At 38.8% G+C, this 26890-nt stretch overlaps 1 protein-coding gene across 6 annotated transcripts in view; it reads right to left on the reverse strand.

The window, feature by feature from the left end:
- ARAP2 (ArfGAP with RhoGAP domain, ankyrin repeat and PH domain 2) overlaps positions 1 to 26140 on the reverse strand; it is a 181962-nt gene extending 155822 nt beyond the window's left edge. The window contains exons 1-6 of one of the 6 annotated variants that reach the window (XM_027598585.2): positions 25329 to 25430; positions 21742 to 21811; positions 10999 to 12064; positions 2497 to 2555; positions 1363 to 1439; positions 536 to 627 (exon numbers count right to left, since the gene is read on the reverse strand). In XM_027598585.2, the coding sequence (XP_027454386.1) occupies positions 536 to 627; positions 1363 to 1439; positions 2497 to 2555; positions 10999 to 11903 (1133 nt within the window). In that variant the 5' untranslated portion in view covers positions 11904 to 12064; positions 21742 to 21811; positions 25329 to 25430. Of the gene's footprint in view, positions 1 to 535; positions 628 to 1362; positions 1443 to 2496; positions 2556 to 10998; positions 12065 to 21741; positions 21812 to 25027; positions 25114 to 25328; positions 25441 to 26042 lie in introns of those variants that run through there. The other 5 variants (XM_027598586.2, XM_027598581.2, XM_027598583.2 and 2 more) reach the window with 5 other exon arrangements.
- Between the last annotated feature and the right edge of the window lie 750 nt (positions 26141 to 26890).

The following is a 26890-nucleotide window of genomic DNA, read 5'->3' on the forward strand; positions in this document are numbered from 1 at the left end:
AAGGATAAAAATCAAAAATGAAATGAACATTAGGTAATGATGCAGTACACCAAGTCCTAATAAAACTGAGAAAACTAAAATTTAAGTTGGTGCCTCATAAACTGTTTAATTGAATGTGTGATCCAAATAACTGGATAACTGTTAAGCTCCTTGTCAATGCTGAACTTCCAATAAAAAGGATATATTACATTTATAAAAATGCTGCACCTCAGTAATATCTTTTGCACTGCCTCTTTCTCCTTCAAACTAACCTATCTTTAATGTGCAGTTGCGTGCACCACATATCTGCCACTTCGGGACAGAAAGAGTGGTTTCAATTAGGAAAACAAATATAAACTGCTGCAGAATATCACTATGTACCCGATTTACAGATTCTAAATTCAATTATTAAAATAAGTGCCACTACTAAAACATCTGGAAAGATTTGAACTTACCAATGTAAACTATTTTCTTAGAAATATAGTATGAGCAAGAAGTCAACACTGTATAACATTTTATTCAAAAGAATTAATCATCATCAATCATGACCTCATACCTTGATCTGACGAGAAAAGAGTTTCTTTCAGTAGTTGTTTCCCCTTTGAGTGTTTCTTCATGGGTCCAAAATTCATTCTTTATAGACCTCTTCTATTAAAATATATATATATATATATATATTTTTAGGATATATATACACTTTTTTTAGGATAGCAATATTCTGCAAATATCCACAACATCTGAGTTTAGTTTCTTACATAAATGTCTAACTGCTTAAATCAATTGTCAGTAAAAACAACTTAATTAGGGAGACGATATTTGATGCCTTTTTCAATATTATACCTAAATCATTAATAATTCATCATTTCAACCAAGAAAAACAGAAGATGCCAACCAAGGACAAAATTTATTTACTTTTACTTTGTCACTTTTTGTCTTCCAACTTCTCTTTTATTGTGACCAAGAAATAAAATACAAAAAAAGAGCACAAGAGGAAAGGCTAGGTGATAAACTGAATAATTAAGATGTATAGTTAGAATTAGATATTTGGGTATAAGGCAAAGCAAAATCGAGGGGATTTCTGTTTGTTTGCTTTTGCTTTCTCTGGGGTTTGGCTTTAAAGTAACTTATCTTTTGGAAAATTCTGAAAATTGGAAAATTCTGAAAACCTCCCCTCTTGTATTCCTGAAATTGAACATGTTTTTGTGAAATATATTTAAAGATACACATTTACCATTATTTTACTGAACAGAATTTTACTGACTGGAAATGTCTTTCTTCAATATAACTCGTTCTTCAAACACTTTAAATGAAAATGAAGATGCTATATAGACAGAAAAGCAAAGACTTGAATATGGAAAAAAAATGAAAATGTATGGAACTAACCTTGGAATTTTCTAGTCTCTGGAAGAGAAAGGTCTCTCCATAAGGAAAAATGGAAGATGAATTTTCCTCATTTGAATCTGCTGGGGAAATGATAGGATGAGAATGAAAAGATGTGAATAATGTGAAATATTACTTTTTAAAAAGTCATGTGTTTAATTATTTTATAGCAATAGCACAACTTAAGCTTTATTCTGAGTCCAAAATTATGCTTATAATTTTCACCCCCAAATCAACTCTTCCCATGGTCTTCTTGATGTAGAACTCGCTGTGTATGCCTCTCACTTCACGACCAGGACACATTACTCACCGTTTCCTAAAGTGTGATGTGTCATATGTGTCCTCGCTAACATCTAAGATCCATATTAACATAACTAAACACATTTCCCACATATGATGCAAATACTCATGATGCCATTTATAATATTATTTCCTAAACAAGAGAATAATAGTATTAATGGCAGAAAATTAGTATTAGATCTATAATTTTCAGTAACTGAATTACTGAAAGTTCACTAACATAAGAGCTAGATATTGTATCAAACTACCAGGATCCACTTAATATAATCTAACATAACAACCACTAACACACCTGTAAATAAGTTATTTCAAGAGAATTTCCACTGTCCTTGAAATACACAGATCTACAAGAATTCTCAACACTTGCATTTTGTTATGGCAAAAATTTTTTAAAGGGTCAGTAACCAAGTGTTCACCTTCTTATGTTAAGAAGAATGTTCCTGAACTTATATAAGCAGAACTTTCAAAAAGAAAGAAAAGCCTGTCGATGAATTTACCAAAGTAATGTCAGCCCTTTCCAGTTACCATAGCAAAATTACTTTCGATAAATCTGTCCTGTAAGCTCAGTCAGAAGCCATTTAATTTAGTTAAATGGCTTCGACTGTGGCTAATAGTGCAAAAAAATCTTTTTACATTAGTATGTGCAGGTTTTCAGGAGTCTGAATACATATTACTGTCTTTTATTCACTCGTCTTTAAAAGCATCTGAGGTATTATGAACCCTAGCAGACATCATTCCCTGTTCCACAGGTGGGCTGCTTTTTTTATCACAATTTTGACACATTTAGGACTGTCAAATGAGTGCTAATTTACAAAGACTTTAAATGCAGAGACTCACTTTCCTGTGTCACAGACTTTCCAGCTGAGGTAGCAACATTTCTTCTCTCACGGAAATAGCTTAAAGCAAAGGGGGGAAATAGATAAATTAAAACAGATAAGCAAAAATAAGTAAATCACTATCTTCAGTAAAGGATTAATTATAGAGACATGCATTCTGCTGGGTAGAAAAAACTACTATTCAAAAATAAATTTTATTTTAATTAAAAAGAATGGCTAAATTCCATAAATGTTTTTCTAAGTAGCTTTAAAGAGCCTTCACTGGATTTTACAAGCATTTGCCCTTACATTTATAATTCACAGAAGTAAATGAATATAGTTACCCAATGCTAGTATGCACAATGGAATTTCAAAACTGCTAGCCATATCCTTGTGAGAAACAAATTTTCTAACTAGATTTCAGTATTTATGTGGTTATTTTGTCATTAGCTTTACAATATTGAGTCAAAAATTTGTTGACTCTATGAGCATAGTATGAAAATACACAAGACCTTTTTTTAAAAAATTTGCTGTCTTGGGAGAGAAAGATTTCAGGTAAATTAATTAGAATACAACATAATAATAATGACAGAGAAAGAAAACACTGTGGAAACAGCTGCAATGAAAATCCACTACTATATGAAAGAGTTCTATTTTTAAATCCATCTAAATGTATCAGGAGAGTGTCCTTAATGTCTCTTAAATATGTATCTGCCCAAGTAACCACAAGCAAGGATATAAAAAAAGAATAGAAACCAACAAAATAAAATATAGACAAAACTGTAAAATCACTGTAACTAAAGATGGTTTTTCAAAAAGATTGATAAAACTGATAAACCTCAGGGATGAAAAATGAAAGCAAGACAGAAACTACCAGTATCGGGAATGAAAGAGGACATCACTACAAATGCTACAAACATTAAAGGGATACTTACAGATTATTAAGAAAAAAACTTTATGCCCATAAATTCAACAACTTAGATGAAACAGAAAAATTATCTGAGACATAAATTATCAAATATAATAAAGAAAACAAAAATCTTAATATCCCTGTATCTATCAGAGAAACTGAATTAGTAACTAGTCACGTACCAACAAAAAACTCTAGGCTGAGACATTTCACTGATGAATTCCACCAAACATATCAGGAAGAAATAATACCAATTCTATGTGAACTTTTTCAGAAAATAGGGAAGGAGAGACTATTTCCCAATTCATTCCATAAGATCGGTACTACAGATAACAAAGCCAGTCAAAAACAAAACTACAGATAACTGTTAGAGAAATATCCCTCATGAACTCAGATGCAAAACTCATTAACAAAATATTAGCAAATCAAATCTGACAACCTATACAAATAATATATTATAACCAGATGAGATTTAGCCCAGGAGAGCAAAGTTGGTTTAACATGGGAAAAATCAATGTAATTCACCAAACTAAGAAAAGAGAAAAAAAATCACATTTTCATAACAGACCCAGAAAAACCAACAGACAAAATTCAACATCCATTTATGACAAAGACTCTCAGTAAACTAGGAAGAGAAGGAAACTTCCTCAACCTAATAAAGGGCATTTATGGAAAACCTACGCCATAATTCATGTTAAAGGCTGAATGGTTATTCTTAAGATTAAGAGAAAGACAAGGAGGTCTGCTCTCACCACTTACATTCACATTATTTCAGAGGTCCCCACCAGTGCAATGTAAGTGAAAGAAAGAAAAAGGCATGCACATTGGAAAGGATGATCTCTTATAAGCAGAAGGTATCTATTAAGTAGAAAATCCTAAGGAACCTACCAAAAAGATTCCTAAATTAACAAGTAAGTCTAGCAAGGTCCCATGATAAGGGGGAAATGTTAACAAATTTAAGAGTATTTCTAATTACTAGCATTGAGCAACTGGAAAAATAGTTTGAAATACAACTTTTATAATAATACCCATAACATGAAATACTCAGTGGTAAATAGATCAAAACATGATCTGCACACTGAAAGCCATATAACACTGAAAAATTAAAGACCAAAATAAAGAGATATACCATGTTAATGGACTGGAAGACTCAATATTGCTAAGATACCAATTCTCCAAATATTGACATACACAGTCAACATAATCTCAGAATTCCAGTGAGCTTTTATATAGAAACTGACAAGGTGACTCTAAAATTTACATGCACAAATAAATAACCTGGAATGGTCCAATAAATATTTAAAAGAACAAACTGGAAGATTTATACAGTTTCAATATTTAGTCTAAACCTATAACAATCAAATCAGTGTTACTGGTGAAATGTTAGGCACATAAAGTAATAGAGCAGAATAAAAATACCACATAACTCCCACACATCTGTGGTCTACCAGTTTTTGAACAAGCCGTCAAGGCGATTCAATGGGGAAAGGATAGTCTCTTCAGCACATGTTGCAAGAACAACTGGTTCTCTCAATGGAAAAAAGAAGTGAATACCAACCATCACTTCATACCATATACAAAAGTTAACTTGAAATGGAGTTTAGACCTACAGGTCAATGCTAAAGCTCTAAAACTTCTGTAAATAAACACAAGAAAATCTTTGCAACCTTTGAGTACACAAATGTGTCTTGAATAGACTACAAAAACCAAAAATGAAAATTAAATATATATATTTAATAAATTAATGAAAAGTTACAATACTTTACATATACTGAAAACATTTTAAAAAGGAATAATTTTAAGTATATCTATTAGTGGTGTTTTAAAGCATATTTTGCTGGTTTTACTATCAGCCATATGAAAGGTGAAGAAGAATGTTTGTGATTTTAATTGATTCTTGTACTAAATATCCACCTGCAAGCAATTACCGAATCTCTCAACCAACTTCATTTGATCGACTGTTAATGAAAGATTAGCTCAATACAAAAAAAAAGTTGTTTCGAAAATCAGTGATCAGTAATTTATTTTCTCGTTTATCTATGAATAAATTATCACAAGCTATTTTATATTATAAAACCTATTATGCCCAAAGCATTATGTTGGGAATTTATATATCTGCATCTCTTTCATCCTCATAAGAGCCCTATGAGGTAGGACCTCATGTCCTAATCCCACCAATAAAGAAAGGAGGGTCTCCCAGCCCACGTCCCACAGCTAATAAGGGGCTATCTCTTTCTGCCCTTTTGATTTCCCACCATTTATCCTAAAAACTGTAGATTGCTTTTCTGCCCTTTTGATTTCCCACCATTTATCCTAAAAACTGCAGATTGCTTTTAAATTTGAATTATAAAGCATGGTTGATTTACAAAAATTAAAAACCCATACAGAAAGGCAGTAGTTATCACCTTCTCTTTTAATTATCCTTTTGTGACTTTGGTCAAGTTATCTAACAGTCCAGTCCTGAGCCTGGTTTCCTCATTTATCGAAGGGGAATAAAAACAGGGCCTGCTTCCTAGGAATATTATGAGGATTCATGAGAAAATGCTTCCAAAGCATTTAAAGTGTGCCCTTCACAATATAAACACTCAGCAAGAATGAACCAATTATTATTTTTATTAGAGGAAAAAAAATGGTTGGTCCTCCCAGTAAACTTTATGTGCACATTTGTTTCTTACAGTCCTTAAAAGTATTCACATTTTTCATTTGTGATAGAGAAAACATGTCAACAACCTAGTAAGGGAATAAACTGTGGGTTTGTTTTTTGTAAAACATTATACAGCAGTTACTGCATAAAATATGTGCATCAATGTGGACAAATCTCAAAAATAATATTAAGTAAAACACCAAGTTGCAAAAAAATAACTCTGATTATTAAAGTAGATCTTCAGCATGCCTACAGATGTTATTTTTTCATATATGTTTTAATCACTAAAATTACCAAGAAAAGCAATGCTATAAAGGTTAATTAATGTTAAAGATCTCCCTTTAGGATCTATACTTACCTGTTACTTAGAGAAGGCAGCCACACCAAAAAATAATTACACACCATATATGGACCATCATTTCACAGAATGTTTTTAAAAAATGCAATTCTTGCAATTCATAACAGACCAACTACAGGTCATTACAGAACTGAATTCAGAAGAAAACCACAATCATTAGGCATCAGTTTAAAACTGCCTTGAGGTTATATAATTTCTAACTAAAACACATAAATCTGATTTCAGAAAATATGAGTATTACTACAGCACAGACCAAGAATGTGAAATTTACAATGCACAGATAATTAAGTCTCAATCCAAGAAGTTCCAAAAAATCTCCTTAGGATAAGAATAATGATAATTACAGAAGGATTGCAACACAAAAATCTACATCATTATTCTCATTTTTTTTTTAATCAACTAGCAAAAGTTGCAGCTCAAAATATATTTTTTCATGAGGAGTCATTAATAGACATTTTTTCAAGGAAGATAATCCAGATGGCCCAAAGACACATAAAAAGATGGTCAACATCACTCATTAGGGAAATATAAATCAAAACTACAATGAGATGTCACCTCACATCTGTCAGAATGGCTAAAATTGGCAACACAAGAACAAATAAGTGATGGCAAGGATGTGGAAAAAGGGGAACCTCTTGCAGTGCTGGTGGGAATGCAAACTGGTGCAGCCACTCTGGAAAACAGTATGGAGGCTCCTCAGAAAGTTAAAAATAGAGCTACCCTACAACCCAGCAATTGCACTACTAGGTATTTATCCAAAGGATACAAAAATACTGATTCAAAGGGACACATGAAACCCTGATGTTTATAGCAGCATTATCAACAATAGCCACATTATGGAAAGAGCCCAAGTGTCCTGTGACTGATGAATGGATAAAGAATGGTAGTTCCACACACAATGGAATACCACTCAACCACAAAAAAGAACAAAATCTTGCCATTTGCAAGGACATGGATAGAACTAGAAAGTATTATGCTAAACAAGTCAGTCAGAGAAAGACAAACACCGTATGATTTCACTCATGTGGAATTTAAAAAACAAAACTAAGAAGCAAAGGGGAATAAAAAGAGAGAGGCAAACCAAGAAACAGACACTTAACTACAGAGAACAAACTGATGGTAACCAGAAGGTTGGTGGGGGGGGGATGGGTTAACAGGTGAGGGGGATTAAGGAGGGCACTTGCTGTGATGAGCACCAGGTGTTGTACTGAAGGGCTGAATCACTCTATTCTACACCTGAAACTAATATTACACCATCTGCTAAGCAAAAACTTAAAAATTTTATTTTTTCAAAGTGGTGTTTTTTTAATTATGAAAAATAAAAAAGTATAAACCTAATGTCTTTTTACTTATAAAAAGTATGGAGCACACATCATCCTCTAAGAATAAATCAAACTATGAATTAAATTTTGATTTGTTATTTAGATAAGTCAAAATTTTGCCAATACTGAAATAATCAGGCTATTTTTTTCACAGAATTTATAAGGTATTTTAAAAGAAAATAAGGAATTTTGGATTGCTAAGCATTTTTCCGCTATAACATGAAATATGCAGTTTTTCTTGAACATGAGAAAGACAGGATGAGTTTCTATATTTTTCCTATCCAATGTACCCAACAATTGCTTATTACTTTCCTGTACATTTTCTGCTCAGATATATTCCAACATTAAAGTCTAACATAGTGTTACCCATTTCTAATGTCTATATCATGTCTATGTATATCCAGAGAAAAATATCTAAGATTGCTATTTTTTAATAAAAAGTTCAAAGAAGCCTGGACACTTCAGGTTTAGATTTCAAACTTTTAAAAGGCCCCCAGTCAACACAGTAGCTCAGTCTTAAATTCTAACAGATGTCCTCTGATCACAGTGCAGCCCTGCATATCATCCTCCTTCCCCCATCTCTGCTTATTTTCCCTTCCCTCAAAACACTGAGAGGCACAATACCTAAAAGAGAGGGCTTTAGGACTTATGCCAAGGATAAAATAGTTGCATGAAAGATGTATAAAAATCTTGAAACTGGGAAGGAGGGTAAGAAAGGTACCTCTTCAGTGGCTGAAAGGTACTTGCTCTTTCCCGCCTGGCGGACTGATGAGACCAGGAAAGACCCCAGGTCACACCTATGGCTCCCAGGGAAAGGACAAGATGCTGGAACTTCCTTTCAGCTTGGAGGCCTCGATAAGAGATCTCCAGGTGAAGCTGATAAGGGAAGAGCTGGCTCTTCAAGATTAAAAAGAGATTCTAAGGTTCACTGTCCATACTCCCACCCAGCCCAGCCTTCCCAAGACTAGGAGCAGGAGGAATTCAGGGAAAACTCAAGGCAAGGACAAAAATAATCCATGTGACCAGGAGTCAACTGTGTCAGATAAATAAGGAGGGAAGAAGCAGAGGGTAGGAATTCGTGTCCAGGGAGAGAGAAACAAAGGGCCTCCCACCAGGATAACACATCCAACATCTATACCTTTTAACAGATACATGAAATATTTAACTAGTAAAGGAATTATGTTAACAGCATTGGCCACACACACAAAAAAATTTTTATTTGGTACATCAAGAAATGTACTAAAATATCATTTAGATGTGAATCTGATTAGACAATCTCAGGTTATATAATCCACAGCTTTCTTTTTAAAGTCATAACATTTTTAAAATCTTGCAAAATTATTATTTGCAATTCAGGCCAGGACCACAAGGGAAAACACACTGAAGTCTGAAAATAATTTAGTTTACTTTCTCACTTTATGATGTCAGCACCATAGATACAATAGGTACCATTTACCACCATAATCAGAGAAGAAAGGTTACAAGGCGTAATCTGACAGGGTTATGAAGCAACTAGTACTAAGTTATTTACGAATAATTTTAACATTATTTCAATTCTCATTTTCAAAGACTCATACTCACAAATAATGTGAATAAGAAGACTTTCAAATGATACACAGCTTACTTACACTTACAACTGAATAAACACCAAAAGATTCTCAAAAATGTATGAAAAATAGCACATCTTGTTTAACACTTAAGCCAAATGTTTCTTATCTGAAGTTATCCCTCCCAAAAGGATTCTGTTCTGGCAAAGATACACCGTTAATGTGTGTACTCAAAGCAAACCCTTCTCAGTTACTTCCTTTTGTTTAAAATTAGCAAAACATTTTAAAACTAAAGTGTCATACAAAATTGGTCATTTTCTACATGTGTAGCTAATACTTTCTCCTATATGCAATCCACATTTTTAAGAATATTTACTAAATGAGCAGTTAAGAAAGTGAGCGGGTTCTGGAGTCTGATGTAATGGAATGAAACTCCAGTTTACTACTCATGTGATCCTGGAAAAATGAACCAAGGCTCAGTTACCTCATAAGAAAATGGATGAATTAATAATACCTGTGTCACAGAGCCACTGTGAGATTTAGATAACCCACGGGAAATTATAAACCAAACTGAAACCTAGGGTGTTTAATAAATTACACTATTACTACTGATTTCCAAGGAAAGACTAGACATTGCTATTGGCACAAAGACAAATAAACTAGGCTCTCTGCCCTCAAAGAGTTTATGTTCTAATTAGAGGTTCTTAGATTAACAGTCCTGTAAATTGCCCCATTTTCTTTGGCAAATACTAAACTACCACATTTTCTCCTGCAAACACAACCAGGATCATGCACAATAATTACCACAATACCCCAGGACAAAAGTACCAGCAGTAGGGACAGAGTGGATGCACGCAAGACAGGAGGATCTTGCAGAAATGCCAGGCAAGAGCCTGTGCAGGAAATCCGTAATTGCATTTAGTACCATAGCAGTTAACAGTCGAACAACCTCAGGACTCCCAGCAGAGAGACAAGTGTTAGCTTTTAGACAAAAAAAAAAAAAAATCCTACCACAATCCTGAAGAAAACCACAACTATTTTAGGTGTAACTCTGAGAAAGGGATGAAAGCTTGCTCTGCTGTTAAGTCAGCTCTTAGACCCGGCAGTTACCTCAAAGGAACGACCAACCGAACATGCTGGGGGGCCCCTCCTTAGAATTCTGATGCGAGTGAACCTGGTTTTGCACTGTACTGTGACCATGTTTTTATATCTGTTTCCTACACAATACCTCAAGCGCCTTTATTCCTCCCTACCTCCTTTGCACCTAGCACAGTGACCAGCACCCAAGCAGGTGGCTCCTTAGATGTGTCCTGAATTATTAATTCACGCCAACGCATTGTGTCGGGCAGTAGAAATATACACATTAGAAAGGTGGCCCCTGCCAAAGAACAAAGAATCCAGTGGGGAGACAGAATCAGCAATTCTAGTATGAGAATTGCACTCGTGGAAGAATATAATACCAAGTGTGAAGGAAGGTATGGGAAGGAACGGCCAGATAAAATTGAAGGGAATTTCCCCCAACTACAGGGGAGAAAATTAAAGAGTCCCAGGCAGCTATAAGTTGGAAATAGGACCTGGGAAATAGTATATAAAATAAATAGCATTTTCTAGTTTTAAAAGAAGAAAAAAAAGGTTAAGTAGGCAACTTAATATAAGTCGAATTTACAAACACTAAAAATATGTATTAAAAGTAACTAAATTCCCCCAAATTGAATACTTATAGCTCATCATAAAAATTCTTACCTCCCTGAAATTCCTTTTGTTGACCCTGGAATCTCTGGTACAGGCCGATGTCTTAGCAGAAAAGACCGAGATGGTCTTGAAACCAACTTGCTACGGCTTCTCATAGGTGCTAGGATTGGAGATGATGGAACATATAAATCATTTACAACCATTTCTCCCTGAAATTGAAAGAACGGGGATGGTAGTGATCTTTCTGTTAAACCATTAGTTCCACTTCCAGAATTTGCCTCCAATATTGAACAGCCAAGGGAAGAAAGGCATTCAGGATCTGCATCAGGAAGCTCACTCGCATCTTCTGAGATCAAATCAAATCTTTTTGCTTGTTGTTCTTCAACTGTGCAATCCGTAGTTTTCTCTGTAATCAAAGATTCTATTTTAATATTTTCATTACCATATAAAGTATGCTGGAAAGAACTCAAATTCAGGTGTTGTTCTTCTGGAACAGGAAAGTTGTGTTTAAGAAGAGACAGCTTATCATCTGATTTAAAAGACTGGCTATTTTCTACACTAACATCATTTCGGTCAAGATTTTTGGTAACGGTCTCCCACCGCGTCGGGCTAGGTGCCTGCACACCACCCATATCGGAGGGTTCTGCGGAGGTATTCTGACCAGAAGATGGAGCGTGGCGATCCTCTGAAGTCTCATCATCCTTCTTTGTTTTATGGATATTTGCATATATTGGGATATCTTGCATTTTTGACAAGATTATCTGTAACTGCTTCAGTATCCTCCTTCGGTGTCCTGTAGGTGATATTCCAATTTTGTGTAGTACACCATCATTTACTGCTACACAGTCTTTCACAGTGTTCAAACCAAACTCGCGGAAGCGTAGGAGGTACTGCTCCAAATTAATGCTCATTAGGAAATCTCTGATATCAACATTTACTTCACTGACTGAGGACATAATGGTGGCTTCATTACTAAGCTGATATATCAAAAGCAGAACAATGAGGTACACACACACAGGAGAGTGCACTTCTGTATTAGTTTCTCCTCTATCACTTGCAACAGAAAAATGTCTCAAAATGTTATTTTCTTCACAGTGAATATCTTATGTGCTTAAGCCTGCAAAAAAAAAAAAAAGAATATTCATTTATTAGGACATTTTAGTTAGTAAAACCTAGTTTTACCTTATAAACTTTCTCTGAAGAAACAGAAATGAGGATAATTACTTCAGCTCACTCAGAATTTAGAATCTTTGGCATTACTGTGCCTGCCCTAGGGAGTCAGTTCCTAGGTAGAGTGTGGAAGTATAGAAGAGAAATGCCATGGTAGTATCCAATAATGATTTTCAAAACAGGTAAAAATGACTTTCCCACAAATATAAAATGAACATGTGTCAAATAATGTATTCAACACATTAATGAGAGAACCAGTAAGCTGGTAAGGTTAGTTCCAAGAGCAATTTATGGAACAGGTATAGATAGCCCATCAGAAAAGACTTTTTTTTAAAGTGTTAGACTAAGGTAGGTTTGATTTAAAAAACTGGTTAATGTCCTACAGGGCAATAAAACCATAACCTTTGGGGTTATCTACCAGACAAAAATCTATATGCTAACAGATAACTTCCCTGTTCTGGGCTCTAACTAGACAGTAAATAGAAAGTAGAGCACAAGATGAGAATTAAATACCCCTAGGGTGGGCCTGTTAAACAACACCCCCCACACAAGCCATTGAAAGAACACGCTGTAGAGTCTTTTGATTTCCAAATTTTAGATTTCTCTTAACAGTAACTAGCTATGAACAACTTTCCCCTTTAACACACTTCCTTCAAAGACTCTCTTAAAAAGCACAAACATTTTTCTCAGGTCAAGAGTTTTCATTTCAAAAATGCAGTAGCATCTGGGGCGCCTGGATGGCTCAGTGGGTTAAGCATCTGCCTTCAGTTCAGCTCATGATCTCAGGGTCCTGGGTTCAAGCCCCACACCCCACACCCTGCTCCCTGCTCCCTGCTCCCTGCTCCCTGCTCAGCGGCGAGTCTGCTTCTTCCTCCCCTTCTGCTGCTCCCCCTCACCATACTCCTGTGCTCTCTCTCTCTCAAATAAAATCGTTAAAAAAAATGCAATAGCATTTTATGTACAATATTGATATACAAGACTACGTGAATAGTTAATTCTTAAATACATTAAATAGGAAATATATACGAAAGGAAAAGCAAAAAGTTTAAAGATCACATTTTCGTTTATAAGCAGCAGATTCACGTATGTTCATTTTTCTCCCAAACAACATCCTTAAATTTTTTAAAAAGTCAATTCATCTAGGTGCTGTTTATACGACTGGGTTCAGTTTGTGAAAACGTAGGATATGTGCACGTTTCTGGATATTTGCTTCAGTAAGAAGAAAAAAGTACAGAACATGCATAACATATGCTGAAATAACAAAAGGAGACACGCCCCACCTAGGTAAATTGATCTGAATGAGTGTTGATGCACTATCTCTGGAAATCACAAATCAAAATAGCTCTCCAAAAGGCACAACTCAGACACTGCATGTCTTCTCTGCCAGTCACCCAAAAGCTACTGCCTCGACTATTTAAAAATATCAGCAAACACGGACACACAGGTATGTGAAGAAAGGGAAAGCACATACTGTACTCAGGCAGCACCGCAGAAGCAGAGAAATAAAAATACAAACAAGAGATGCAGGGCAGGAAATGACTTTGACAATAAGGTATCCCTCTGTCACACTCAAAATGACAAAATGTCAGGACAAAAAAAGTAGAAAGCTAAACCTCAACACTATATACAAAATTAATGCTCAAATATACCACTCTTGCTCTACACAATTACTTTATAAATATATATTTTTTTTTTTTTTTGCACATCACAAATGGAAATAACTATTGCCAAATTGGCTAACACCCTGATCTTGGACTTCCCCATCTCCTGAAATGTGAGGGAAAAAAATGTCTGTGTTTTTATTTATTTATTTTTTTTTTAAGCCAAACAGTGTGTGGTATTTTGTTGCAGCAACCCAAACTGACTAATACACTCCTCTGTCTTCACTGCCCCTGCTATGGTTCAGATGCTCATTAGATCTCTTGCCTGTAACAGTTATAGATTATAGATTATAACAGTTTCTAAACAAATCCCTCAGCCCGGCTTCCATGTATCAGTGAGCTAATGAAAATTCAAATTTAGCACATCCCTCTTAATCAACAGGATAAAGTCTAAGCTTGTTACCATGTCCTACCACAGTCCGGTCTCAGTCTAATAACAACAATAATAGCAGCTACTACTGATGTAAACAGCAATTATGTACCAGATACCATACCTCCCATTATTTACTGCAAGGTAGGTGTTCCTGTGTACCAGCGCCAGTCTCAATTTCAACCATGCCAAACATGCTGCCAGCCTCGTTGTTCACTTTAGCTCATTATTGTTAATTATCATTCCTGAGGCAACAAACCATTTAATAGCCCCACATCTCTGGCATATGCTCCATCTGCCTGCAAATCTGAACATTTTGGAAAATCCTATGCACAATTTAAAATTTTGAATAGGCAGGCAGGTATTACCTCCTCTGTGAAGGTATTTCAACCTCTTAAAATACAACGGATCCCTCCTTTCTTCATACACATGTATAACTGGAATCCTAGAACTCTGCAAAGTGCTTGGGACATGTTTAAGAGACAGGAGAGGATGGTAGGGATAGAAGTGGTTGAGAGTTAGTTCTGCGGTGTGTGTGCGTTTATGTTTCATACACAACGCACTTTCCTTCCCTTGGAGTATACACATACACTTCCTGGGTGGCTCAATCAAGGATGGATACACCAAATACCCAAAACCATCTCTCTGCTATCATTCCACATGCTGAACATGAACTTGATTCCTTTTCAAGATTTGGAAGAGGCTCCCTTCCACAGGCCCTACCATCATCCTCTTCCTTTGTCAGCTCCATCCTCCAATCACCAGATTTTTTAACTGACCACTCAAGGGTGTTCACAGATCCAGTTCTTTCTGCAGAGGCTTTTACCCCATATGCACATCAGATGCAAAGAGATGGACATGCCCATTCTATCAAAGGCTACCATGTGTACACTCCTTAAAATGATATCAAAGCCCCTCTATATTCTGGCCTCCACCTGGGCACAGGGGCATGCATGCTATGCCCTGGCTCAGTGGCTCTCCACGATACTGGTCTGTGGATCTTCTGGCCAGCAACAATGGCTGATAATAAGCCCAGAAATTTGTACTTGTTAACACACCCCAAAGATAACTGGGGATGTGCAAGAAAATTTTCCAGTTTTAAATTCCTCACATTCACCAAATATACTTTATACCATCCCACCTGAGTCTAAGCTCATCACTCTCCTCCCCTAGGATGGAATGCCCCTCTTAACACAACTGCCCCTCAGTCTGGTATCAAGCGCAAACCCTACGTTCTCTACTTCCTAGCAGTGTAAACACAGGCATGTGTCTGTGTGTGTGTTTCCTTACCCATAAAATGGAAACACTCAAAGGTACCTCTGTCCTGATGAAGACTGAGTGTTAAAACAGTGCCTAGTACATGCATGTTAAGTGCTTAGTAGACATACACTTCCACCATCATAATTATTTATTTCCATCCCTATCGTCATTATCTCCCCACAGCTAAAATCTTTCCCATTCTTTGAAGTCTAACTCAAATGCCATTTCCTTTACAAGGTCTCTATTGAACAAAAAAACTCTCTTCTCTGTATTCCTAGAGCATTTACTACTTAAGAGCATTTAATCATATTCCATTCATTCCATAGTAACTGACAGAAGTGGGATGGTGCAGTACAAAACCAAAATTTTGGAGCTGGACACACTGAGTCAAATCCCAGTTCCTCTACTTGCTAGTTTTGTGAGCCTGAACAAGTATTTAACCTTTTTGGGCCTCGGTTTCCCCTCATCAGGAAAGTAGGAGTAATAATAATACCTATTTCATATGGCTGTTGCGAAGTATCTAGAAAACCAACTGCACACAGAAATGTTAAGTGCTTGCCATTATAATGATTTTTTATTATCCCATAATAAACTAATAACTCTGCCAAGATGATGACCAGCCCATATAAGCTGCCCAATAAATGCCAAATTGTTTATAAACATAGTGCACATGTTTAGAGAACGTACAAATAGTTGGCATTACAGATGTGGTTATACATTTGCCCATCCTATCCTGACCACTTTTCAAGAAGAAGTAAAAGGGAAGTAATATTTAGGACTCCCTGCTCCATGCCTAGCTTGGATATCACTTAATAACACATTATCTTATTATCTTGAGCTCAACCTTGAAACTCCATCCTGAATCAACTACTTCTCACCACTTCTGCTAACAGCCTCATCCAGGCCACCATCTGGTCCATCTCAGACCACTGTAAGAGCTTCTGACTCATATCCCTGATTCTGTCCGGCCCCCCACCCCCATATACACGTAGTATAGTCTCACTAGAGCAGCCAGGATTCATTTTACAACAAAAGTCACAGCACATCACTCCTTGGGACTTTCCAACTTCATATTCCCTGGTTGTCTACTCAATCACTCAACTGCCACCAAGTTGGCCTCAGTTTTATTCCCACCCTCACATCTCCTTCAAAGCTGCTTTCCCAACATAACACCCATGGCTCATTCCATCACTTTAGCAGGTCTCTGCTCCAATGTGGCCACTTCAGAGAGGCCTTCCCTACTCCTTCCCATGCATGCCAGTGGCCTGGTGCCTCACTATTCCTTACTCTTACTCTATCTTATGGCTTTGTTACGACCTAGCATCTGTGGACTGTTCCAAGAGGGCAGAGATCTTGTGTACTGTTCACTGCTCTAGCCTTTATGTTTGAACATGGTCAGGCATATAGCAGGTACTCAATAAACATTTGCTGAATGACTTCTTCCCAGCCTTCAGATGATTTAAAACGGAAAGTGTAAAACACACACAATGTTAAAGCTTGTTTGTCTAGGTCACCAAATTTGCCAAGAGCAGAGACAGGATTCACATACAGATTTCTCCAATCCATCTAACCACTAAAAGAGATCTTCAAATTAGGAGTTGGGGGTTAGCAGGAGGTCAGCTGGAAGCATCCCAACCCATCTGTGGGGCTTTTAAAAACTCATGGGTTGGGACAGCTTTCTCTTTCCCAATGCCTCAAGTAAGGTACACCACCACAGTGAGCCACTCCCACCACCCACCCCTCCACCGACTACCAGTGGGCCTTGGTCACATCCCCTCGTTGAGCTAGGAAAGAAACTGAAAACCATGGGCCACTTCTTGAAAACCATGAAGTCATTGAAGTATTCAGTGCTGACAACTTCTGGAATCCCATTTGCCTAACTCTCATATCTTACGGAAGGGAAAAAAGTAGCACCATACAATTGAATTCAGTCATAACTTTAACCCATTTTTTAAAGCACACCTTTTTAAAATCAGAAACATAACCTTAGAATATTTAGAAACTGCAAATGTGTCAAAATAGGTTTAACCATCACAGGATCACAAAACCAAAAGGAACCTTACAAAATATCTACCAAATAAAAAGAAATTAGGCTGCCACACAAATAATGAAACTTTCAAGGTTATCGATACAACTCTTACTGATTTGAAGAACAATGAGAGTTTATTGTATACCAGAACAGTGGTTCCCAATGGAGTGGAACTATCTCCCAGGGGAAACCCAGAAATGTGTGGGAAAAAAAATGCTTTTGCTGGTCATAATGACTGAATGGCACCAGTAAATAGGAAAACTGATTTATGACACCCTGCAATGATCCCCAAGATAGAAACCTCACAATTTTTATTCCTCTAAATCTCTACAACTAATCAGTTACCCCCAGAGGATGACTGACACTATAGATGATAAGGGATGTGTCCCTGACTTCAAGTCGAGAATAAACTTACTGTGGAGAAAGAGCTAATCCCTTAAAAAAACCAGGGAGCTCCATAGGGATAACATACATGAACTAGTTAGCTCAGGCCACAGGTCTTCACAGAATTCCATCATTGCTTCAATACACAATATAGTCACAAGAAATACATATCATGGTTTTTGCATATCAAGCTAACTCATGTTTAATACCAAGAAGTTAACTCCAAGTATTCATAACAATGATATTTGACTATTCCCCCACAACCATGTAGAAGAGGAAGTGGTTTAGAGAAAATATGCTTGTTGTCACAATACTCCATCCCACAGTATAGAATAGATTGCAAAGGGTTTTCAAAAGCCAAAAATCCTAACTTAGTTTTCTAGCCTGAGTGCTTAGCTGCCCAAAATACTATAAAATCGGCCGTTTAGCACCCCTTTTCTACCGCCCATTCACATACTCAGCTTGCAGCAACACTAACTCCACTAAACCCCTTACAGGAAGCCCAGTTCCCCCAATCTAGCCATCTGTCTTAACTGTGGTCACCCTCAGGCCCTGACCTTCACTGCCATGTTCTCTACCTTGACTACTACTCCTCCGCACCCATGAAAATACTGCCATCCTCCTTCATTCTCCCCCAGACTTACATGCTACTAATGATAGCCAGTATCTGCAGATGTTTGCAAACCATCTGTGTAGGATCTCATTTAATCCTCAAAGCTGCCTGGGGAGGAAAGTCCCATGCCCAAAGCGACACAGCGGATAAACAGCAGACAGATTCCAGAATTCAAAGGGTCAGACTCCACAACCTGTGCTATTAACTAACCATGATGCCCCCCAAATAGTCACATAACTGATTTAACAACAGAATGGTACCAATATGAAGATATTTTTCCTCTCCTTTGACTCTCTAGCTATGCATAAGCACTTACAGTCACTGGGGAAATCTTGTTTCAACATACCATGTCTTGTAAGCTCAAGTGTTATATAACTTTTCAGTTTGTGAGTATATGTGTCCATGAAAGTGGTTACAAATGGAAGCCTACATTAATTTACCTTTATTTAGAGTGATATTTGAGACAAAATGACCAAAAAATCTTTGAAATTACTGTATAAAGCAATGGTAACTTAAAATTTAGCTGATGAAAACTTATTTTGCATCTATCATTTCAGAAAAACAGCTACTGTGGCACTATATACTACCAAAGTATGAAGTCAAAATCGAATAATCAGGGGCACCTGGGTGACTCAGTCATTAAGCGTCTGCCTTCGGCTCAGGTCATGATCCCGGGGTCCTGGGATCGAGCCCCACATCGGGCTCCCTGCTCGGCGGGAAGCCTGCTTCTCCCTCTCCCACTCCCCCTGCTTGTGTTCCCTCTCTCGCTGTGTCTCTGTCAAATAAATATTAAAAAAAAAAAAATCGAATAATCAAATATAACCAAAGTAAGTAGTCACTGCCCAGGAGAACAGTCAATAGTGACGGTAAAAACAAGCAGCTTGACTAGAATAGAAAGTACTGAAGTATTGTTCCAGAAGGTACTAGATGAGGGTCTTAAAGGTTTAAGTTTAAATGTGATGCAAAAGAAGCGTAAGCAACCCAAATATTCACCGACAGATAAGAAACAAAATGTGGCATACACAGACAACTGAATACTATGCAGCCATAAAAAGGAAGTTCAGCAATATTCTACCACATGGATTAACCTTGACGACATTATGCTAAGTGAAATGAGGCAGTCACAAAAAGACAAATGCTGCAGGATTCCACTTCTGGGAGGTATCTAAAGCAGGACAATTCACAAAAAGTAGAATGGGCTGGCAGAGGAGGGCAGTTGTTTCATGGGTGTGGAGTTTCAGTTCTACAAGATGAAAACGTTCTGGAGATATCTAGTTCACAACAATGTAAATATACTAACTACCCAACTCTGCCCTCAAATAGTGAAGATGGCAAACTTTATGTTACATGATGTGTTTTGTTTTTTGTGTACCACAATGAGGAGCTAGGGAGACAGACTAGAAGGTCTGGGCCAGCTTCTCAGCTTTTATTCAAAGTGAACTTCCTGTACATACTTGGGACTTTTTTCCTTTCCTTTAGAGGCCAATTCAAATCTTACAACTAGAGACCACCACATCCATGAGTCTTCCCTAGCTATTCTGTGCGTGCTTCCACCCAGGCAGGAGCACAGCGCTCTGGAGTCAGGCTACTAGAATTCCAAACCAGCCTTCCCCATTTACTAACTGTGTATCTTACTAAGTTATTTAACTTCCCTGAAGCTCAGTTTCCTCATCTGTATAATGAGGATGATATACCTCATATTGATAGAATTTGTTAGGATTCAACAAGTAAAATATGTAAAGTACATGGAATAGTACCTGACATAAATTGCAAATGTGCAATCAGTGTTGGCTATTATTATTCACTCACTTGTAACAATGTTGGACTTGGTCATATACTGTATTGCTGCACTTGGTTTGACTGGTATTCTTCTGCCTGCCTAGTAAAATTACATGCCTTTAAATTAGCACTGTAAATTATTCTTCTAATAAGCCTACAATGCACCAAACACAGCAGTAAACACAGTTTTATTAATTTAGTAATATAGAGCTGTGGTTAGATTAGTGAGAATGAGGACCTCACCTGAAGACTAGACTTGGGACACAGAGCACGGGGATTACCAGCGATCCCAGCTCTGCGCCTCACCACTGTCATCCGTAAGGAGTAATGACAATAGTGCCTGTTTCGAGGATGAAATGAGTAAATATGCATAAAGATCTTACAACAGTCCCTGGCGAGCAATCAGCATTTAATTAGTGTCTGTCAGATGGAAAGGTTTGAGCTGAAAATAGCGAAAGCCTGGGCAAAAGCCTTCTGCAGCCTGGATCAAGGAGAAAGGATCATTTTAAGTTATATTTTGATTATTTCCTGTGCCATCTGAAAAATACAACTCTTTCAAAATCTAGAACTTAATACCCATTTCCACATCCAGTGAAGGCTAGGAGTGATAAGTCACTGGCCTACTACGAGAAGTTACTAGTAGGTTAAGTAGTACCTAGGTTTAGGTATTTTAGATAATAGTCTCAATAGTTAAGTGCTTGATAATCTCCCTAGCTTCAGTAAATCTTTCTCTTCCAAGCTGTCCATCTAGATTTTTAAGTTAACTGGCCAACATCTGAAACTTGTTTTCCGTTCTAACTCACAGATCTCTGAAGGAGAGCCATAATTCTTGAGCAACCAGACAGGTTTCACCTTGCTGAGCTTCTACAAGAACAAAAGTGGGGACGGTAAAAAAGGAATTAAGCCAAAGCCTGCATCATTGTGGAGATCTCCCACCTGTGGCCCCGTAGCAGGGCAGCTGCTTCTGCCCAGTGCAGGCTGAAAGGAGGAGAACTGGACCACTTAGGTATCTTGATAAGAACATGAGCACACATTCTTCAGGATTCTCTTCCATTTCATGCTACATTGAACATAGCTTTAATTTACTCAGGTCGAAACTAGCATGATATTGTAGTTCAACAGGAAGATTTTAAGGTTTACACTTATGCTATGTGCACTTTATCATACATGATATTTGAATTCTAAAATTTTAGTATAAATGTAATACCCTACCATTCCTCTGAATTTGAGTCACATTTTTAGACTAACAACCAGATGTTTCAAATAGCCTCCTGGGAACCTCCTCTCTTTGCATTTATAAATAGCACCCTGACCTCTTTTCCGGCTGAATTTGGGATCTTACTCCTATTGGTTCCATTATTGTCAAAGTCTCTTTCTTAAGAAAAGAGGGTCTCTCAGCAAATGTCTCCCAACTTCCTGACTCATTTACTTACATTTATTCATTCAACAAATACTTGAGGAACACTACTCTCTCCAAGAGTAATAACAGCGGGAAATATTTGCAGTTCAAGATTACAGCACCTATTACCTCATCTGAGAACAGCGTCAAGTGCCACGAAAGTGAAGATGCAATGTCTTCTCTCCAAGAGTTTAAAAATCTAAAGGAGTACAGAAAGATCTATAAGGAAAATAGCACGCATGCAAACAATCATTTATTTACCCCTCAGTTAAGTGCCAGTAAGGAAGGAATACCGAAATTAGAACACTCTGATATACCCCCAAAAGCGCTTAAATAGTAGTAAGAAAAATCTAATTTTGTGACTTTGACTTTCACATGGCTTACATTTTAAATATTGCTTTGTTGTCAATTACATAGAGAAGTAGAACCATCATCTTTCATGAGTGCCAGGGAACTCTAAAAATCTCAAATTAATTCCATGAAGGTAAGTGAAATATGCAGCCCTTCAGAGCTTTGAGAATGGAGCGATCTGTGAAGGGGCTAGGCAAGGGCATCTCAAGATGAGTAGGAAGAAACGTAGATAGAGGCAGCACCATCCGAAGCAGAAGAAATGCCACGAAGGGGACACAGAGGGAGATGTCTTCCAGTAATAACAGCAAGGAGATGAGAAGAGCTGGAGCCGACTTAACGTTCGAGAAGGAAAAGTGAGGCCAGAAAAGGAAGGTGGAATTGGCTATGAAGGGCCTTGAATAGCAGTCTAAAGATTCCAAACTTCATCAGGATACTGTCAAAGAGACTGGGCAATGACTGTTATCATCACCACCTCCAGAGCTTAAGTCACCTGACAATCAGCATGCAGACCACACTTCTCTTCTGCTCTTTCCTGATCATCTCTCCCAACTTCAAATTGATTAATCATTCTTTCCTTTTCCTAAAGCTATGTAATATAACCTGTAGAGAGTCCCTTTGTGCCTCCCATCTTTATGAGAAACATGAGGGCATGTTCACCACCACCTTAGTCCTTCTGAGTACGCTCTCAGCTACCCATCTACCTCTGTACACAAATGGTATTAAGATAGGAAAGTAATTCTTCCCAACTCTTCACTAGTACTTTTTACCCTTGAAGATGCTCAAAATGACTACCCAAGCCAGATCAGGATTCCTTTTTTCCTCCATAGCATGGGTAAACAAATAAGCTTATACTTATACTAGAAAAGATCTTATAAAGAGAATACCGTTGACTACGACTTCAAATAAGGAAATAAGCGAGCAAAATGGTTTAACCATCATTTTATGTTTACTCCGGCCTATTAAAAAAAGGAAAAAAAAACCTAAAATGACAAACTACCGGGGTCCAGGACTTCAAAGTAAAGCTTAAAAAGACATCTCATAGCTTTTAATCTCTCATCAATTCACATTTGGTCAAAGCTAAGAAATGAAGGGGGGGGAATCGGAGGGGGAGACAAATCATGAGAGACGATGGACTCTGAGAAACAAACCGAGGGTTCTAGAGGGGAGGGGTGCGGGGGAAATCAATACTGAGCTTGTAAGTACAATACTATTATGGGTTAGCCTGGTGATGGGTATTAAGGAGGGCACGTTCGGCATGGAGCACTGGGTGTTATACACAAACAATGAATCATGCAACACTACATTAAAAACTAACGATGTGATGTTGCTGATTAACATAACAATAGAAAATTAAAAAAATATTTCCAACAATAAAAAGTTCTCTACATAATATTTTATAGAGAATTCCAAAAATTCCTCAATTTAGGAAGTGCCAAGATTGGATCCAATAAATGAGTCTATAAATAAATGAGAAAAAAACAACTCTTGTTAAAAGAAAGCTATGAAAGCAAAGACCCTCATAACACTTGGCAATTTCAAAATACCTTTCACCAAACTTCCTCAAAGTTGCAGGAAGGTGGGATAGAAATTAAAAACAAAATTACAAAACACTTCTTGGATATCATGAAGTCTAGAATTCGGAGTTCTGGGGTTTTTAAAACTTCATAGTTCCATAGTACTAAGGTAAAAGTTTCCAAGAAAATTGTAATTCATGGGCACAAAGGTGGCTCAGTCTGTTGAGTGTCTGCCTTCTGTTCAGGCTGTGATCCCAAGGGCCCGGGATGGAGCCCCTTATCAGACTGCTTGGGGTGGGGGGGGGGGGTGTCTACTTGTTTCTCTCCCTCTGCCCATCCCTCTTCCCCCAACCCCGCCCCTCCTCCACCCCCCTCCACGTGCTCTCTAATAAATTTTTTTAAAAAAATCTTTTAAAAAAAATCGCAATTCACTGTAATAGGAGTCCTACACTTAACCACAATAAGAGTAGTTGAATTGGAAAGCGTTAACTGAATATCTACAAGTCTTTCACTGCTAGAAACTTGTAGTGATATTAGATGATTAAGAGTTTATCTTTAAATATACCATCAGCAAAAAATATATATATATATACACACACAATCAACTATCCTCTCATGGACAACCCATATAAAATCTGACAGGTTTAGAGAGGACAGAAAAAATACAAACACACACCCACGAAAATAAGTTTTAACAAGTCAACTGACTTACCCCCTAGATACATTTTAATTTAAATAAATCTTTGAGTACTAACAAACCAAATCTATATAAAACACTCTTGGGGTTTAGACCCACTTTAAATGTCTATCTGTTAAATATATGTTTAAAAAGGAGCCAGGGAGGCATTTCCACTGTAGGCTCCAGCTTAGTTCCATGACCCATTTTACTCTTTTCTTTCTTTTTTAAACATTGTTAAGCAGTGTCACCATGAGAATTTTCCCTCAGTACTTCTCTTGTAAGTGCATGGAAGTCGTAACTAAAGGTTTAGAGGGGTTCCCCCCCTTTAAAAAGTTAGCTTCCTTTTTAAAACTGCCGTAACTTCACCTTCCAATTACTTATGGGCAAAGTTCCATAAGCTCATGCGGGTGTAGAGTGCTTAAGTGCGGGGGAAATCAATACTGAGCTTGTAAGTACAATACTATTATTGGTAATCACAATGACATCCGATTAAATGTACTTTTAAAAATAGTTTCTTTTTCAATACTTTTTTTTGTAACCAGAAGGATATACTCCACCAAGCAGTCTACTTCAAGGACAACCTTTCAAAAAAAAAAAAAAAAAAAAATGTTCCTATCACTACACAAACTTGCAAAAGCCTAAAATGTCATGATTCTATTTTTTCCGCTAATTATCAAAGCATATAGTTCACAATATAATTTCACGAAGCCTTCCCCCAAATCCAAATAACTCCAGATCGCCGAAAGGAGGTGAGAAAAGTGTTTAAGAAAACAAGCCTGGGCGAACGTACTTCACTAAATGAGATGGACACCCGTTCCCCCAAGAGACTTGTCTCCAAACAAAATGAGAAAGATCAATCAAGTAAACTCACTGCCGACAGGTCCCCGTGTACGGTGTTGGGTTCAGGCAGGTGGAGGCCAAATGACTGTGATTAAAGTTAATTAACAAGCCTGTCCTCTTAAAGTGTATAACAAGCAGGGTGCGGAGGAGCACAGAGATCCGAGCAAACTCATTATCTCTACCGAGTAAATAACGTGGTGCCTGAAACTCGCTAAAGGGCAGCTTCTTTTTATTCGGGGGTGCGGGGTGCTGGAGGAGGTGCCTAGTTGTCTGTGCGGATTCTCACCCTCCCGGGTCAAGTCACATTAGTAAGGAGTTTTTGTATCACTTACCCGCTTCTGGTTTCCTTTTAGACGCCCACACGCGGGAGCGAAATCCAAGGGGCAGAACCAGAGCCAGGCACTTTGCGCTCTGGAAATTTACCCGGAAAGTGCCGAAAAGCCCCGGCCCAGCCTGAGACTGCCCTCCCGCCCCGCCCCGCCCCGGCCTCGCCGCCCAACCCACCCGCGGCCCCCGGTACTCGCCTGGCGCGCGGGCAGCCAAGCTGGGAAAGGCGAGGCGGGCGGGGAAGCCCCGGCGTCTCTCCCTGCCCGGTTCGCTCGGTCCTCACCCGTCGGTCCCAGGCGCGGGGCCTCCTCCTCCCCGGCCCCCGCCGGCTGCCCGCACCGGGTCAGCTGCCGGGCGGCGGCCGCGCGGGCGGCGCTGTCACACGGGCTGGCGCGCCGCGGCCGCCGCACCTGGAGGCGGGGAGCGCGCGGAACGCAAGCCCGCGCGCAGCTCCGGAAGCGCCGCGCCCGCTGCCGGCGCCTGCCCAGGTGCTCTCGCGCCGCGCCTCCGCCGCTTCCTCTCCGCCGGCGGGGGCGGGCAGCCGGCGCCCGGCGCGGGGGCAGCCCAGGCTCAGCGGCGGGGGCGGCCAAGCAGGCCGCCCTGGTTCCGCAGCATAGCTGGGTGGCTGACTCAGTCTGCCGCGACTTGGCCGCGCCTGGCACCCTCGCCCCCTGGCGCACCTCGGCCGCGAGGCTCCCCGGCCGGCGAGGCTGGGATACCTGCGAGGGCGCGTCCGGGAGCGGAGATCGGCGAGGGCATTACCCTCCCAGGACGGAGATGCGGGTGACCCTTCCCGGCCCCTGCACGCCAGTCGGTTTGTCGGTGCGCACTGACGAAGGGGTTGCTTGTCAAATGGGCGGAACCTCACCACCACCGATTGTTAGTATTCCTCTAAGTACTTTCCTTGTTACCTCAGCGTTTCCCAAACTGAAGACTCATCCCGGGCGCTGGTTTTCCCAGGCTGTTTCTTGGTAATGTTGTATTCAGTGGGCCCGGGGAATCTGTCTACCGAGCCCGGTGCAGGTTAGGCTGAGCCTAGTAGGATTCTCCTTCAAAAGGTGTCTGTAAGGAAGGGATTAATATTTCCATTTTCCAGTTGAAGTGTCGGAGGGTTCAGAGCAACTTGGCCAAGCCCACACAACTTTAAGGGATGGAGGTGATTTTCGATTTAGATCAGAACTCTCAACCCTGAGGAACACAGCCTACTCCCTGATGTTCTAAATTCCCCCTTTCTTGTCTTTTTCACCTGGAGGGGAGGGATGACCATGCCCCAGTCCTTCTGGTACCTGAGATGATTAGATCCTGGAAAGACATTGCCCATTGGAGTTGGACCTTGACATTCTGCTTTTGGAAGTGATAATACGGAGGCAGCAAAAGAAAAGGGGATACTCTGCAAAAATCAAACAAAAAACACCACCCAATATGCCTTGTGCGTCCCCCAATACCTAATACCACTTTTTTGCCAGTGAGTACAAAGGCCAGACCCTTTATTTTTTCTTTAATAAGCATGTCTTCACAGATTGTACCTGAAATTCTCACCCTTGAAAGATGAAATATACTTATCTTT

The sequence above is a fragment of the Zalophus californianus genome, chromosome 2 (assembly GCF_009762305.2).
Source record: "Zalophus californianus isolate mZalCal1 chromosome 2, mZalCal1.pri.v2, whole genome shotgun sequence".
NCBI lineage: Eukaryota > Metazoa > Chordata > Mammalia > Carnivora > Otariidae > Zalophus > Zalophus californianus.